This window comes from Suncus etruscus, chromosome 9 (genome assembly GCF_024139225.1).
Source record: "Suncus etruscus isolate mSunEtr1 chromosome 9, mSunEtr1.pri.cur, whole genome shotgun sequence".
Classification (NCBI taxonomy): Eukaryota; Metazoa; Chordata; class Mammalia; order Eulipotyphla; family Soricidae; genus Suncus; species Suncus etruscus.
The window spans coordinates 49,071,198-49,087,757 of record NC_064856.1 but is presented as its reverse complement, the minus strand read 5'-3'; the positions used below and the strand labels follow the sequence as shown (position 1 = coordinate 49,087,757).

Here is a 16,560-nt window from a genome sequence, read left to right as displayed (position 1 = left end):
GTGAACCTCCCCAGGCTGCAGGCTGGGTACAGGGCGTCCTGGGGGCTTGCCCTGGGCTGCGGCCTGTTGAAGGGGGCTGCGGCCTGTTTGAATGGGCGGGGCCTCGGGTGCGGCCTGTTGGGGGCCGTGGCCTCGTCTACGTTCCGTTGAATGGGCGTGGCCTGGGCTGCGGCTTGCTTGGAGAGGCGTGGCCTGGGCTGCGGCTTGTTTGAAGGGGCGGGGCCTCGGCTGCGGCCTGCTGGAGGGGCGGGGCCTGGGCTGCGGCCTGCTTGAAGGGGCGTGGCCTCGGCTGTGACCATTTGGAGGGGCGGGGTGACTTGGCCGCTTTAACTGTTGTTGCCAGCTGCTGGCCTCTGCACGTTGCAGTTCTCACGTCTTGCCCCCGGTTTTCGTTTCCTCCCCGGAGCAACTGGCGGCCGCCGCTTTCCCTCTCGTACGTGGTTTGAGTCGGTGTCTGCCCTCGGCCTCGGCTGTCTCGGTCTCCCAAGCCGCGGCCTTTTCTTGGTTTCAGCGCCCCCAGACCTAAGAACCCGCTATCGCGCCCCAAGAAGCTCTACGTCTCCGGGGAGATGGAGAAGCCCGGTGTCAGTGCCGGTGAGCGTGGCTGGGCGGTTGGGAGGGGCCCCCCAGAAAGCGCTATGGGGATGGTTGGTGGGGAACAGGAACTCTGCAGCCGCAGAATACTGACTCAGCCTCGCTGGACGTGCAGAGCTTGCTCAGACCGTGAGAGGGGCGTCCTGGCCCCTTGGGGGTTTGCTTTTCCCTCCATTCTCAACTTTATAGTGTGCCAAGTTAGACTAGGAAAGCCCTGCTAAGGGACGGTGTCTGTGGGTGACTGACTGAGCCTTGAGTGTAATTTAGCCCCCCTCCCCGGCGTTTGCTGTGCATTCGACCTAGTGGCAAATGTATCCCCCTTTTGTGGGTCTAAGCTTTCCCAACTGCACCCCTCAAAGCTTGACACGTGATGGTTAGGCGCTTCCTATCAAGTTCACGCAGGCGCTGCGATTTGTGTTACTTTGTGTTACCAGCCAAGTGTTAACCACCGGAGGTGCATCCGCTGGTGTCTGTGCTTTGGTGCAGGGTTCTGAAGGGAAACAGGAACCCTCCAGGCTGTCCGTTGCCCAGGTGGGGATGAAATGTGGGTTTAACAACTATTCCGGTACCCCGGGGTGGGAGGATGATATTAGTCTCCTCTTCATTTAATACTACTCAGATGTAAAGTGACTTGCAAATGCCAAAGCTACAAGCAGTATGCTCTCTCTCGAAAGGGCAGGCTTGATTAAAAGGTGAAATGCAGGGGGCCGGAGAGATAGCATGGAGGTAAGGCATTTGCCTTTCATGCAGGAGGTCATCGGTTCGAATCCCGGCATCCCATATGGTCCCCTGTACCTGCCAGGAGCGATTTCTGAGCCTGGAGCCAGGAGTAACCCCTGAGCACTGCCGGGTGTGACCCAAAAACCACAAAAAAAAAAAAAAAAAGGTGAAATGCAGAGCAGCAATTTGAATTCTCTGCTAAAAGAATATCTTAGTTCCCTCTGTCCCTTGTTCTCAGCATAAGATGGCAGATGTGAAATAGTTGGGGACTCAATGTCAGAGTCATGTGTCTCAGCTGCCCCTGCCAGTCACCGTGGATCATCATCAGACTGAAAGGTAACAGAAATGACAGACCTGAAAATGATAGCATGGCAAGTAAGTGAAATTGTAATGGCATCAGAATCTGGAAGGAATTTGGACTGTTATAGTATTTTACAAGGCACTTGGAAGTCATTCTTCGTATTCATCATCTGACACATATTATTTTTATTTTCTTTTACAAGCTAGGAATCAAAGTCACTAGCACAAGGTCACAGGCCAAGAAGTGGGATCCGGATGTGAGTCCAATTTCATATGAGGTGTACCTTTTTCCCCATGCTCTCTCCCTGTCCCTTGTGCTCCTTCCTATTCTGCTGTGCTCTGTTTCTTTCTTCATCCAGGGATACCTTATTTATGTGCTGACTATAACTATAATCATGTGTTTGCTAATAAGTGATATTAACTCCTAAATCAAATTATAGTATCTAGTTAATAAAAACCTAGATTTTATCCCTTCCAGAGGTATAGTGAGGTTTAACTGCTCTTAAAAAAGGAAATCCTTATTGTGGTGATTATTATTTGCATTATTATCCACAGGTTCTGAGGAATAAGACTAGAATATGCAGTGAATGAGTCTGAAAGTAACTGTCACATTGATCGAGCTCAAATTATGTTTTGGGCCTTCTAACAGCTATTTTAAATTTCTTTAAACTTTCTGATGAGAATTGAATGTTTTGCTCCCAAGACAGAGAACAAGGCAAGAGTCTCTCTGTCTTCAGTCTTAATCAAATATGGTGCTGGAAGCTTTAGTCCTAGTAAAAAAAGAAAATGAAATAAAAGACATATAGATTGGAAAAGAAGCAATATCTGCAGATGACAATATTTTTCTATGCAGAAAATCCCAATGAACTGACATTTAAATAAGCCCACTTACATTTAAATAGCTGCCACATGAAGTTGTAAGAAGCCCTAAAGATTATTTTAATGAACAGGAAGGCCAAAGTGATGATATAGTGGATAGGGTTTTTGCTTTATGTGAATCCTATCCAGATCCAATCCCTGACAACCCTTTATCTCCAAGGCACTGCTAAGACTATTCCCTATGGTAAGCCCTGAGAACAGCCAGATAAGGCCCCCAAACCAAAAGTAAATGAAGCAAAACTTGGGTGGGTGGGGTAAAGGAAGAGCCCAGAACATTGCCATTTTCCCCTTCAGTTCATTGCCCACAGGCTGTCTTGAAGGATTGGTTGAAAATGCAAACAGAAGCAGAGAGAAGGTATCTGGTATTACTGCCAGCTGAATTTACCATAACAAGTTAAGAAACCTTTCTCACTGTGGACTCTCCCATTCTCCCTCCAATCTTCTGTCTGTCCAGGTCTTTACATTCTATTTCAGTGATTCTCTATACAGTATAGTCATCTCTCATGACATAGAGTCATCTCCGCTTTAGACTTTTCAACACAGGGCCCCTTTTTCATTCTTAACATTGACTAATGCATTGTTTACCCTTTTAAGATCCAGTTTGAGTATTAGTCATTTAGAAAATATGTGTGAACCTGCCAATTAAGTAGCAATTGCTAGGTATAAAGATAGAGCAGTGAAGAAAATAAACATATTTACTCTTCTGGAACCTCTCGGTAAGGGGGAGAAGTAAGCACAAAGCATTGGAGAAGTGAGAAACTCCTCTCTGGCCTACTCATTACCTTTCCCAAAATGTTGCTCAATGTTGATTAACCTTTTTCTGCATTTGGATACAGCCTTATATTTACTTCTAATGTGGCACAACGGCATTGTACGTGACTCTGGATATGTCTGTTTTTCTGGTTTCGATGGGAGGACTATTGGGTGACAGGCACTCTGATTCCTTCTGATCTCTCAGAAAACATGTCAGGGCCTGCCTTGTGGTAGGCATCCAGAAATAATTACTAAGTAAGTCCTTAAGAGTAAGTCCTCATTCTTTAAGCCTAATGAATTTTATAGATGGCTAATAATAATTTTACAGATGGCTTATCACTATAGATAGTGATAGGGAAAGAAAAATTCTGAACTTTGCTCTATCGGTATCTGTGGTTTTTTTGGACCTGCTTAAAGAAAAAGTAGAGCATCTGCTTTTCTTTAAGAAGTATACCTAGAGAGCTGGGAAGAGGATTTAAGGCCCTTGCCTGGTAAGTAGCTGACCTTGGTTCAATTTCTGGCTCTAAATGGTCTCCCCAACACTACTAGAAATTAAGCACATAACATTGCCATGTCTGCCTTCCCATCCCTCCAAAAAAAAAAAAAAAAAAAAAAAGCATCAAAACAAACGTGTCAGTCATGTACAAGTCTAGCACCCTATGTACTGGGATATCTCTCCAGCCAAAGGAGATTCCCTCTTATGTTAGTTTCCAATAGAGAAAGTAAGTGATCCTGGAAACCTCTTAAATTTTAATTTTATAAAATAAATATATGTTGGAGGAGGCCATACCCAGTGAACCCTGAGCTACTCCACGTGATTAGGATTATTCTGGAATGTTGGAATGCTCTAGCCCATTTCTCTGGCCTGCCCTGGAGAAATAGAAGCAGTAGTAGAAATTGAACCTACGGCCTTACATTCTAGGTCTATAATGTACTCTGTCACTGCGCTATATCCCAGGTAGTGGAGAATTCTGAAACACATGGATTCATGTAAATTTGGGTTTATTAATTAAAATTGAGGGGTTACCATACAGTACTCAAGGGGCCAACATGGCCCCCTATTAGTTCATGGGTCATATGGTGTGAGGAATCAAAATTCAGGCCAGGTCTGCATTCCATTCCAGTCTTGAAACTCTTTCCCTGGCCCCAGTTTTACATTTATATTTATATTAACCTGAATGGCCTAAAAATACCAACCCAAGAAGCTGTGATTTAAAACTATCCAAATATCTTTGAGCTGCTGGGACCCTGGATACCTGGAAATTGCAGAACTACTCTGGAGGGACCTACATATCATAGGCTGTGCACATGATCTACACATCATAGGATATGTACAAGGCTGAAGAGTAATTGTGTTCAATGCTTGCTTTGTGCAGTTGAGGTGGTGATGTTACCTCTATTTAAAATCAAAATTATGCCTCCCTGTAATGTGGAAAGCATTGGAACAAAACATTCAGTTATGTTTTTATGGACATACATTTAGCTGTCTCCTGTCCTTGCAGAGGTCCTGGAAGAAGTATCTTCGATCTCCTCCAGCAGTCCTCTGTTCCTGCAGGAAGATAAGAAAGGGATCACTTACCGAATTCCTGCCCTGCTCTACATGCCCCCTGTCCGCACCTTCCTGGCCTTTGCAGAGAAACGTTCCACAATCAGGGATTCCGATGCGCTCCATCTGGTGCTGAGACGAGGGCTGTTGAAGGGCCGCTCAGTGCAGGTGATGCTTCAGCCCTGGTCTGGACCATGGCCTGTTTCTCTCTACACTGTTCAACAGCACTTCAAGAACTATGCCTTGTCTTCTAAGGGGAGGGAAAACAATTGATAGCTGGAAAAGAGTAAAAGCAGTGATTGTTTGTCAGGAACCTATTGAATTTTCTCAGCCAGTCAGATATCAAAAGGCTGCCAGGTGGGGTTAGACCAACAGCAGACAGGTCATTTACCTTGCACAAAGCTGACCCAGGTTTAATCTCTGGCATCTCATGTGGTCTCCCAAGCAACACCATTTGTGATCTTTGAATGTAGAACCAGGAAGTAACCCCTAAGCATCGCCAAGTATATCCAAAACAAATAAACGAACAAAAAAGCTGCCAGTTAGTTTTCAGCGAAAACTAGACCCACAGGAATTGTCTACTAGTTCAAAATATAATGAAATAAAGGAATCAGGCATCCAATTTTGTCTCTGACTCCAATGACCTCCATACTTTGTTCAGGTGCACCTGACAGAGGGGTAATTTTCCTTTTTATTCCTTTGACTCACTAGAGATAGAAACAGGTGACCTGACCTCTCATTAGCAGAGAATGTGGGTTCTGAGGATAACAACTAGCAGGTGATTCCTCCTACTCCTCTGTTAGCACTTGCTTTTACGTGAGGAAAGAAGGTGGAAAATTAGTGATTTGCTTTAAGCACTTACCTAATAGGTGGCAAGACTGTGTATTGCATCCCTTACTCCAAGTGGTACAGTTTTACTTCACTTTTAAGTTTTTGTTTGTTTAGGGGCTATACCTGGCATGCTTAAGGGCTTCTCCTGGCTCTGCGCTCAGGATTTACTCCTGGTGGGATTGAGGATAGGGAGTGGGGTTAGAATTTAGGGGATTCCGGGAACTGAACCCAGGTCTTCCATGGGTAAGGTAAATGTACTGTCCTCTGTACTATGGCTTCAGTCCCTTAACTGCATTTTTAAGGGGGGAAAGAATAGAATGATTGTGGCTGTGAGGCCTGTGACTCCAGGGTTATTTCAGATACGTTTTTTTTTTTTTTAAATTATTGCCTTCCTTTGTCTTCCAGAACAAAAAAGTAAAGATAAGAATATTTCTAGTAGGTATTTTATTGGGGTGGGGCTGAGTCAAATCCAAGATTCCATACGTGAGGAACACATGTATGTATGCCAGCACTAAATACCTAACCCTCTAGAACAGTGGTCCTCAAACTACGGCCCATGGGCCACATGTTGTATTTGTTTCCATTTTGTTTCTTCACTTCAAAATAAAATATATGCAGTATGCATAGGAATTTGTTCATAGTTTTTGTTGTTACTATAGTCTGGCCCTTCAACAGTCTGAGGGACAGTGAACTGGCCCCGTTTAAAGTTTAAGGACCACTGCTAGAAGGTACTTAGTTGACACCCTGCTATTACCCAAAACAAAGGTACTTCCCCAATTTTCTCTTTCCTTTGCATCTATTCCTTTGATATGGAAAAGTCCAACTGGATCTCACTCAATCCTCCCCTTCCTGGTTGGGCAATAAACAGGGTTCAGTTTGGTTTGGAGCTCACAGAGCTGACCACTAACTCCATGATTCTCCATGATTCTCTCCTGACTGGCTTGGTTTATTTTTTGTGGCTACCTTTCTTCAGACCCGTCCACCTGGGGTGATTCCTTCAGCTGCCCTATTTTGCTCTGCTTTTCTGCTAGTAAAATTACCAATAAAGTTCATAGGTAGGTCTGGACTTAAATTTATCATATGAAAAATTACAGTTAAAATGCTTTTCTGCTAAAGACAGGTTTTCCCAACCAGCCACTCAAGTCTATTTTTGATGCTTTGCTCACATTTTCTATGGTGAAATGATTAATTTTGGGAATTTCCAGTTTCTGCTCTTTTGCTATGAGTCTTTATAGCTTCTTTGGGCTAAACTGCTTGTATCACTTTTCTCTCTTAGCCTCTCCTCACACCCCACCAAAATCTCAAGTCTTTAGCTTAGCTTGAATGCATTTTTGAGTTGTAGCTCTTTATTTGCTTCAGAACAGGCATTATCTCATCACAATGCTATCTTTGCTTTCTACCACAGGCAGATCGAATTATTTACTATTTTTTATCAGATCATCTAGAACTTCACTACCAACAGTCACACACAAAGCATGTCCACTTTAACTCATTCTCTTTTTTACTTATTTTCATTATAGCCCACTAATGCCATCTGGCCTGGAAAGTTTTTTTTTGTTTGTTTGTTTCTGTTTTTTGGGCCACATCTGTTTGATGCTCAGGAGTTACTCCTATGCGCTCAGAAATTGCTCCTGGCTTGGGGGGACCATATGGGACGCCGGGGGATTGAACCCAGGTCTGTCCTAGGCTCACGCTTGCAAGGCAGATGCCTTTCCTCTAGCGCCACAGCTCCGGCCCCAATCTGCTGTAAATCTTAAGGATGCTTCTTTGTATGTAATTTACTTTTATTTTTCTCATTATGACTAGGATGTGCCTTGGGGTATTTTTATTTGGGGGTCTTTTAGCTGGTACTCTTCAGGATTCCAGGATATGAGTTCATGTGCTCTTCAGCTCAGGGAACTTCTCAATAATGATGTCTTGGTTGCTTCTTCATAGGGGTTTTCTTCCTGGCTCTCTGGGGCCCCAGTGATTCCTATCTTATTTCTGTTAAATTTATCGCAAAGGTCTGTTGTCATCTGCTTAAGAAAAATTTCTCCATCTTCTTTAACTTCTGTTATTTGGAGGTTTTCTGCACTTCACCTTATAGCTCATTGATTCTATCCTCAACTGTTACTCTGCTAGTGAAGCCTTCTAGTGAGTTTTTCATTTCACCTACCAAGTTTTTCAGTTTTGTCATTTCTGTTTGAAGTTTTCTTATTTCTACTATCATATCCTCTTAGGTATTTTGTTTGTTTTTGAGCCAAATCTGGCAGTGCTTATGGGTTATTCTTGGCTCTGCACTCAGGAATTATTTCTGGAAGTGCTCAGGGGACCACCTAGGATGCTAGATCCAGATTGATCACATGCAAGTCAAATGCCCTACCTCTTGTACTATTATCACTCCAGCTCATCTTCTTGAGTCTTATTGGTGGTTTCCATGGTCTTTTTGAGTTCTTTGAACATCCCCAGCCTTTCTTCTCCAAAGTCCTTATCTGAGAGCTATGGACATGTCTCATACTGCTTGGGTCTTCAGAACTACCATCTTTATTCACTATGTGTGGTCGGGTTCTTCATTGTGACTGTTGCAATGTGATGGTATTTTTTATGTATTACAGACTGGCTCATTGACTGAAAGAAATTCTCAGGGTGCACTGATCTGGGTATGGAAATGCTTCTTTTGAATCACAAAGATGACCCTGCTGCCACTCTGTCTATATTCAAAAGTTTCTTGGGACTGTTTGGCTGAGCAGAGCACAGCTGACATGTTTGGAAGATCCCTCCCCTTGTCCTGGTGCTTTTCTTTTCTTTGGGGCACACTGACCTGGGTGTGAAAATGTCTTTTCTGAGTCACAAAGAGGACCTCACTGTCATCCTGTCTGCCTCAGTTTCTTCACTTTTTTTTATTTTTATTCAGCTTTTTTAACTGAAAATCTTTAGCCCAACTTTTTATCCCAGTATAGAAATCTTTTTTTTTTTTTTTTTTTTTTTTTATTTAAACACCTTGATTACATACATGATTGTGTTTGGGTTTCAGTCATAAAAGGAACACCACCCATCACCAGTGCAACATTCCCATCACCCAAGTCCCAAATCACCCTCCTCCCCACCCAACCCCCGCCTGTACCCTAAACAGGCTCTACATTTCCCTCATACATTCTCAATATTAGGACAGTTCAAAATGTAGTTATTTCTCTAACTAAACTCATCACTCTTTGTGGTGAGCTTCCTGAGGTGAGCTGGAACTTCCAGCTCTTTTCTCTTTTGTGTCTGAAAATTATTATTACAAGGGTGTCTTTCATTTTTCTTAAAACCCATAGATGAGTGAGACCATTCTGCGTTTTTCTCTCTCTCTCTGACTTATTTCACTCAGCATAATAGATTCCATGTACATCCATGTATAGGAAAATTTCATGACTTCATCTCTCCTGACAGCTGCATAATATTCCATTGTGTATATGTACCACAGTTTCTTTAGCCATTCATCTGTTGAAGGGCATCTTGGTTGTTTCCAGAGTCTTGCTATGGTAAATAGAGCTGCAATGAATATAGGTGTAAGGAAGGGGTTTTTGTATTGTATTTTTGTGTTCCTAGGGTATATTCCTAGGAGTGGTATAGCTGGATCGTATGGGAGCTCGATTTCCAGTTTTTGGAGGAATCTCCATATCGCTTTCCATAAAGGTTGAACTAGACAGCATTCCCACCAGCAGTGGATAAGAGTTCCTTTCTCTCCACATCCCCGCCAACACTGTTTATTCTCATTCTTTGTGATGTGTGCCATTCTCTGGGGTGTGAGGTGGTATCTCATCGTTGTTTTGATTTGCATCTCCCTGATGATTAGTGATGTGGAACATTTTTTCATGTGTCTTTTGGCCATGCGTATTTCTTCTTTGTCAAAGTGTCTGTTCATTTCTTCTCCCCATTTTTTGATGGGGTTAGATGTTTTTTTCTTGTAAAGTTCTGTCAGTGCCTTGTATATTTTGGAGATTAGCCCCTTATCTGATGGGTATTGGGTGAATAGTTTCTCCCACTCAGTGGGTGGCTCTTGTATCCTGGGCACTATTTCCTTTGAGGTGCAGAAGCTTCTCAGCTTAATATATTCCCATCTGTTAATCTCTGCTTTCACTTGCTTGGAGAGTGCAGTTTCCTCCTTGAAGATGCCTGTAATGTCCTGTAGAGAAAACAACCCCATTCACAATAGTACCACACAAACTCAAATATCTTGGAATCAACTTGACTAAATATGTGAAGGACCTATACAAAGAAAACTATAAAACTCTGCTCCAAGAAATAAGAGAGGACACACGGAAATGGAAACACATACCCTGCTCATGGATTGGCAGGATTAACATCATCAAAATGTCAATACTCCCCAAGGCATTATACAGATTTAATGCCATCCCTCTAAAGATACCCATGACATTCTTCAAAGAAGTGGATCAGACACTTTTGAAATTCATTTGGAACAATAAACACCCTCGAATAGCTAAAGCAATCATTGGGAAAAAGAATATGGGAGGAATTACTTTTCCCAACTTTAAACTGTACTACAAAGCAACAGTTATCAAAACAGCATGGTATTGGAATAAGGATAGGTCCTCAGATCAGTGGAATAGGCTTGAATACTCAGAAAATGTTCCCCAGAGATACAACCATCTAATTTTTGATAAAGGAGCAGGAAATCCTAAATGGAGCAGGGAAAGCCTCTTCAACAAGTGGTGTTGGCACAATTGGATAGCCACTTGCAAAAAATTAAACTTAGACCCCCAGCTAACATCATGTACAAAGGTAAAATCCAAATGGATTAAAGACCTCGATATCAGCCCCAAAACCATAAGATATATAGAACACCAGTATAGAAATCTATATTCCTTTTATAGCTATTAATATTTTAGACAATGGCTTTGGAATCAAGAAAGACCTACTGGGGCTAGAGCAGGCCAGGGTATTTACCGTATTTTCCGGCATATTTAGACGACCAGGCATATAAGACGACCCCCTAATTTTACAGTTAAAACATAGGTTTAGGCCTATATTTGCTGTATAAGACAGAGTGTTCCTGTGCTGCAACTCTATGTACCACAGTGAGCCAATCACAGCAAGCAAAGGTTCAAAGGTTATACTGTAATAGACTTCCCCTCTGACTCTGGCCAATTTGAGCAGGCTTTTTACAGTGTAGATTCGGTCCAGAACATTGTCTAATTTGCATGCATAAAAAGCCCGCTTGGATTGGCTGAGTTAGAGAGGCAGTCTGAGCAGCCTAGCAGTGATTGGTGCAGGATCGAGTTGGAAAATTCGTTTTGTGGCAATATTCTGACAATTTTCGTTTAGTGGCATATTGAAACATTTTTTGGGATATACTCAGCGTATAAGATGACCCCCGATTTTTGGTTGACTTCTTTTTTGTTTCAAAAGTCGTCTTATACGCCGGAAAATATGGTAGTTGCCTTGGAGGTGACTGACTTGGGTTCAATCTCTGCATTCCAATAGTTCTGAGCACTTCCAGGAGTAATTTCTGAGTGTAGAGTCAGGAGTAACCCCTAAGCACCGAGAGGTGTGGCACAAAAACCAAAAAAAAAAAAAAAGCCTACTGTTTATTTACTGACCTTGGATACTTGATAGTCTCAGATGGTTCTTCTAATTCTTCTATAGCTCAGTTTGGTTTTTTGTTTTGTTTTGGGCTCACACCCAGTGGTGCTCAGGAGTTACTCTGGCTCTGCACTCAGAAGTCACTCCTGGCAGGCCTGGGGGACCATATGAGATGCCGGGATTTAAACCAGGGTCTGTCCTATGTTGGCTGCGTGCAAGGCAAAGGCCTTACCGCTATGCTTTGTCTCTGGCCCCTTGTCTGTGTTTTTTTAATAAGACAATCTATATGTATCTATAATGTCCAATTGATCTTCTTGTGCCTTATTGTATACATATCTAAAGCCCCTTTCTGAAAAACAAATGCTCTTTGATATCGTTGTCCTCTCTATCTTCTTTTGTTCTATACTCAACAGCTTAGTTCTACTAGAGACGACTTAGGTCTGATTGTCCTGATTTGGTTTCTGGTCCCTTGAAAACTATTCTGGAATCTGAGTATCCTTTTTCAAAGAATTAATACTCAGAATTGATTTTAGGACTTCAATTATTGGCAATTTCTTTTTTGATTTGTTCATTTTTTGTATTTCCAAAGAGCTCAGTATTTGAGCATCAAAAGAGATATTGTTACATCAGGACTGATGACAGGGCAACTTCTTTAAATCATATACCAAAAATCCTCACTACTGAAGCCTTCCAAATATCTACCTGCCTGTCTCAATTGTAATAGCTAATTTTGTTGTTTTACCGTGATATCTGGGTTTCACTCTTTCAAGGTTTAACATAGAAGGGTTTAACTCAATGGTTTAACTCTGGTTTTACCAGAGCCTCTAATTTTTGTCCTCCAAAGGCTGTTATATGGTGAAAGATGTTGTTCAGTTCCTCAGCCATCCAGCTATTTCCTTGAGATTTAACAGAGAAAGTCTGAGGGGAAAAGGACTGCAAAATATGGCTGAAATAATTAAAAATATTTTAATATACATGTGTGATGTAAGAAGTATCATTCTGTTCTGTATTTTGTTTTGCTCACTTATTTACTTCAGGAGCTGGAGCAATAATACATACAGTTGGTAGGGTGTGCCTTGCATGCAGCCAACTTGGGTTCAATCCCAGGTATTCCATATGGAGCCCTCAAGCCCCCCTAGGAGCTAATTCCTGAGTGCAGAGCCAGAGTAATTCCTCAGAATTAAAAAACAAAACAAAACAAAAATATATTAAAAAATTTTATCATTGTATTTTTGAGATCATCCTGATACAGGTGGGAAAAGTGGCTCACCAAAAGGAGAACTCCTGGGTAGCTTGTGAAAATGTTGCATTTCACTGAATGATATGGGTGACTTGGGTAAAGTGAGTGGTTAGGTAATGGCCCTGAGAAACAGATACTACTGCCTCTCTTTTAGGTCCATCTTGACCGCCCCAGAAGTGCCTGAGAGGAAGTGGTCAGTCAGGTCAACTGCAAACCCTGCATAAAACAGATGCCAGTGTCCCACCAATCCCTCTAGGCCGGCAGATCTCAAGCTACCCCCAAAGACTTCTTGAGCTCCACAGCAGGGGAACAGTGGACTCAGGGAGAGCAGTGGACTCAGGCTGGAGCAAGGAGCTCCTGTGGGAAAGAGATTGTCAGGCCACATTTCTAGGTTTGTCATCTTTCCTTGGAAAGAATTTCAGGAGGAGAACAGTAAAGTAGTTTTATTGGGGGGCAGGGGATGGAGGAGAGATACAGACAGAGACAGAAAAACAGTTAAACATTTAAAAGAGACTGGGTTTCTCTAGAGGAGAGGGAGAAAGAGACTGAATATTTTGAATTTTTATTTCTGAAAGTTGATCTTGCTCTTTTCTATTAATTTCTGGAATTTTGTGTGTTTGTGTGTGGTTCTTGTTTTGTTTTGTTTTGTTTGGGGCCACACCTAGCAGTGCTCAGGGGTTACTCCTGGCTCTGACTCAGAAATCACCCCTGGCGGCCACTAGGGACCAAATGGGATGTCAGGTATCGGAACCCAGGTCAGTCCCAGGTCAGCCACATGCAAGGCATACGCCCTACTGCTGTGCTATTTCTCTGGCCCCAATTTATGGAAATTTTCTTACTAATTTCTTATATCTTAAAAACATATTACTATTATCTTTCTTTGTAATAAGTCTGAGTAGACATTGTCCCTTTCTGTCTTCAAAACTCTTCTCAAAACTTAAAAGTAATATTAAAACTCAGAGTAATATACTCTGTATATTACTTCTTCCAGTTAACTGTGAAAGAATCAAGGTAAAATATGATTAAGTACATGCCCAAGGTAATTCAATGACTGATGAAGACAGGGTTAGGACTTGATACCATACTTAATATTTGTTTTTTGTTTGTTAGTTTTTTGGGGCACACCTAGTAACACTTGGGTTACTCCTGGCTATGTGCTCAGAAATCACTCCTGTCTTGGGGGACCATATAGGACTCTGGGGATCGAACCCAGGTCTATCCTGGGTCAGCCACATGCAAGGCAAATGCCCTACTACAGTACTATCACTCCAGCCCCATACTTAATACTTGTTTTTAAGGGTACCAAAGGTGTTTTGGAATTAAACCAGTCTTCAGAATAAAAAGCATGTGTACTAGCTAGCCCTTTGGGCTATTAGCCCTTGAGATTTTAATTATGTTATAATTTCCTCTCTCAGGTAATAGAGAAAAGGGGGTGTTAGTATTAAATTTCCCTTTGCCTCAAACTTTCATGTTTGTATTTTCTTTTTTGTTTTACATTTGAGGCTATATCCAAGTCGTATTTAGGGACTACCTCTGGCATAATGTTTGGTAGCTGCACCCCTGGAAGTGTTTGGGGGACCAGTGCAATGACAGGACTGATACAGTGCCAAAGTACTCTATCTGCTGTGCTACTCCATGTTTTTCGTTGTTATAAAAATATTTATTTCGGGCCAGAGAGATAGTACAGCTGTAGGGCATTTGCCTTGCATGTGGGTGACCCAGAAGGGACCCAGTTTGATTCCCAGCATCCCATATGGTCCCCCAGCCTGCCAGGGACAATTTCTGAGTGCAGAACCAGGAAGACCCCTGAGCTTCACTGGGTGTGGCCCAGAAACCAATCAATCAATGAATCAAACAATAAATTAAAATAAAAATAAATAAAATGTTTATTTGGCTCCTTTCAAGACTAGGCACAGATATGCAAACTTAGAATAATTTGGTTTCTAAGCCTAACAGGCTTGACAAGTAGGAAACCAGTTACATATAACATTGCAAATTTTCTTTTGTACCAACTGTTATAAGTTTTCTGAATTTATGAAGAGAAAGTCACTTAGTTACCTTTGAAGGGGAGAGGAGTTTCATGGCAACTTCATAAAGAAGACGACTTTGAGGCTGGAAAATGAATTAGGTATCTAGACAAAGTGAGAAAGAATATTCTAGACAAAGAGGATAGCATATACCAAAGCATTGCTGCTTTACGGATTTATAATGTTTTAGAATTAGTTGGAGCTAGATTGATATTAGTACAGCAGGTAGGGTGTACTATTGATTTGCACATGGCCAGTCCAGGTTTGATATCTAGCATCCATATGGTCCCCCTAAGCACCGCCAAGAGAATTCCTGATTAGATCCAGGAGTAATCCCTGAGAATTGCCAAGTATGGCCCCAAAACCAAAATAATAATTATAAAATATTTGGGCCATTACAGTTATTTTTGGTACTATTTATAATCTTGGACAAATGCTAATGCTTTGAAATGAAATATATCTTTGTATTTATTAGTCTCTCACACCTGTTCTCTCCTCATTTCTCTTGTCCAGTGGGGACCCCTGACACCTCTAATGGAAGCCACATTACCTGGGTATCGGACCATGAACCCCTGTCCGGTGTGGGAGAAGCAGCATGGCCGTGTGTACCTCTTCTTCACCTGTGTGTGTGACCATGTTACTGAGCAACAACAGATCCTGTCAGGCAGGAATGCAGCCCGCCTCTGCGTCATCTGTAGTGAGGATCATGGCCGTTCGTGGGGTAAAGTGAGGGATCTGACGTCAGAGGTCATTGGATCTGAGGTGAAGAATTGGGCAACATTTGCTGTGGGCCCAGGTCATGGTGTTCAGCTGCAGTCAGGAAGGCTGGTCATCCCTGCCTATGCCTACTACATCACCCACTGGTGCTGTCATTTTTCAGTGCCATGTACCACCAAGCCCCATTCCCTGATGATCTATAGTGATGACCTAGGTGCTACTTGGCACCATGGCCAGTTCCTTCAGTCCTTAGTAACAGGGGAGTGCCAAGTGGCAGAGGTGACTGGGAAAACTGGCCACCCAGTATTGTACTGCAGTGCCCGGACACGAAAGAGGTATAGGGCAGAAGCAGTCAGCACTGACAACGGTGAAAGCTTTCAGAGTCAAGTCCTGAACCAACTGCTTTTGGAGCCCCCGCATGGCTGTCAGGGCAGTGTGGTGAGTTTCCAACCACGGGAGCACCTACAGGAGTTCCAGAACTCTAGGGACAAAGACTCTTCTACCGAGAAGCCACACCATCTGCTCGACAAGTCACAGAGGGAAGCTGGAACTGAAATGTGGCTTTTGTTTTCACACCCAACCAGTAAGACACAGAGGGTTGACTTGGGCATCTACCTCAACCGGACTCCTTTGGAGGCTACTTCCTGGTCCGATCCCTGGGTCCTGTACTGGGGACCCTCTGGCTATTCTGATCTGGCTACTGTGGACAAGGAGGGTTTATTTGGGTGCTTGTTTGAGTGTGGGATTGAGCAAGAGTGTGAAAAGATTGGTTTTCGCCTGTTTACAGACCAAGAGATCTTGAGTCATGTGTAAACAAACTATCCAAACTGATAAGAAACTCTGAGGCAGTTCAGAGCTTGATATGGGATGTGCCTTTTCCAAGACGGGGAACTATGGAAGGGGTAGGGAAGGAAGCCAGTGCAGCAGAGGTTGCTGACACTCACAGACAACCAAAACAAATATTCTGTCCCCTACTTATCACTTCTTTTCCGAAGAGCAAAGTGAAAATTTTGCAGTAGCTTCTGCAGGCAAAAGAGCACTGAACAGGACTAGCAGGCCACACTGTGATCCCGACTGTGCAACTAGCTGGCTTTGAACCTTGGACAATGTCATCTGATCTCTAAAATCTCCATTTGTGACATGAGAGGATTGGCTATGACTTCTGTCTTTCTTCCCATAAGGAAACATGGTTGGAGAGATAGCATGGAGTTAAGGCGTTTGCCTTTCATGCAGAAGGTCTGTGGTTCGAATCCCGACATCCCATATGGTCCCCTGAGCCTGCCAGGAGCAATTCCTGAGCACTGCCGGGTGTGACCAAAAAAAAAAAAAAAAATGGAAACAGAGCTCCTTTTGTGTTCTTTGATCAGCAAGGGTTGGCTTTGTCTGAG

The 16,560-nt window shown here is 42.8% G+C and overlaps 1 protein-coding gene across 1 annotated transcript; it reads left to right on the top strand.

Annotated features, from left to right (window-relative positions):
* The first annotated feature begins 546 nt into the window (after positions 1-546).
* On the top strand, positions 547-15,985 carry NEU3 (neuraminidase 3). The gene is made up of 3 exons (XM_049780565.1): positions 547-594; positions 4,749-4,960; positions 14,969-15,985. Exons 1-3 carry the CDS (start codon positions 570-572, stop codon positions 15,983-15,985), a joined length of 1,254 nt encoding a protein of 417 aa, XP_049636522.1. The 5' UTR covers positions 547-569.
* Positions 15,986-16,560: the final 575 nt, after the last annotated feature.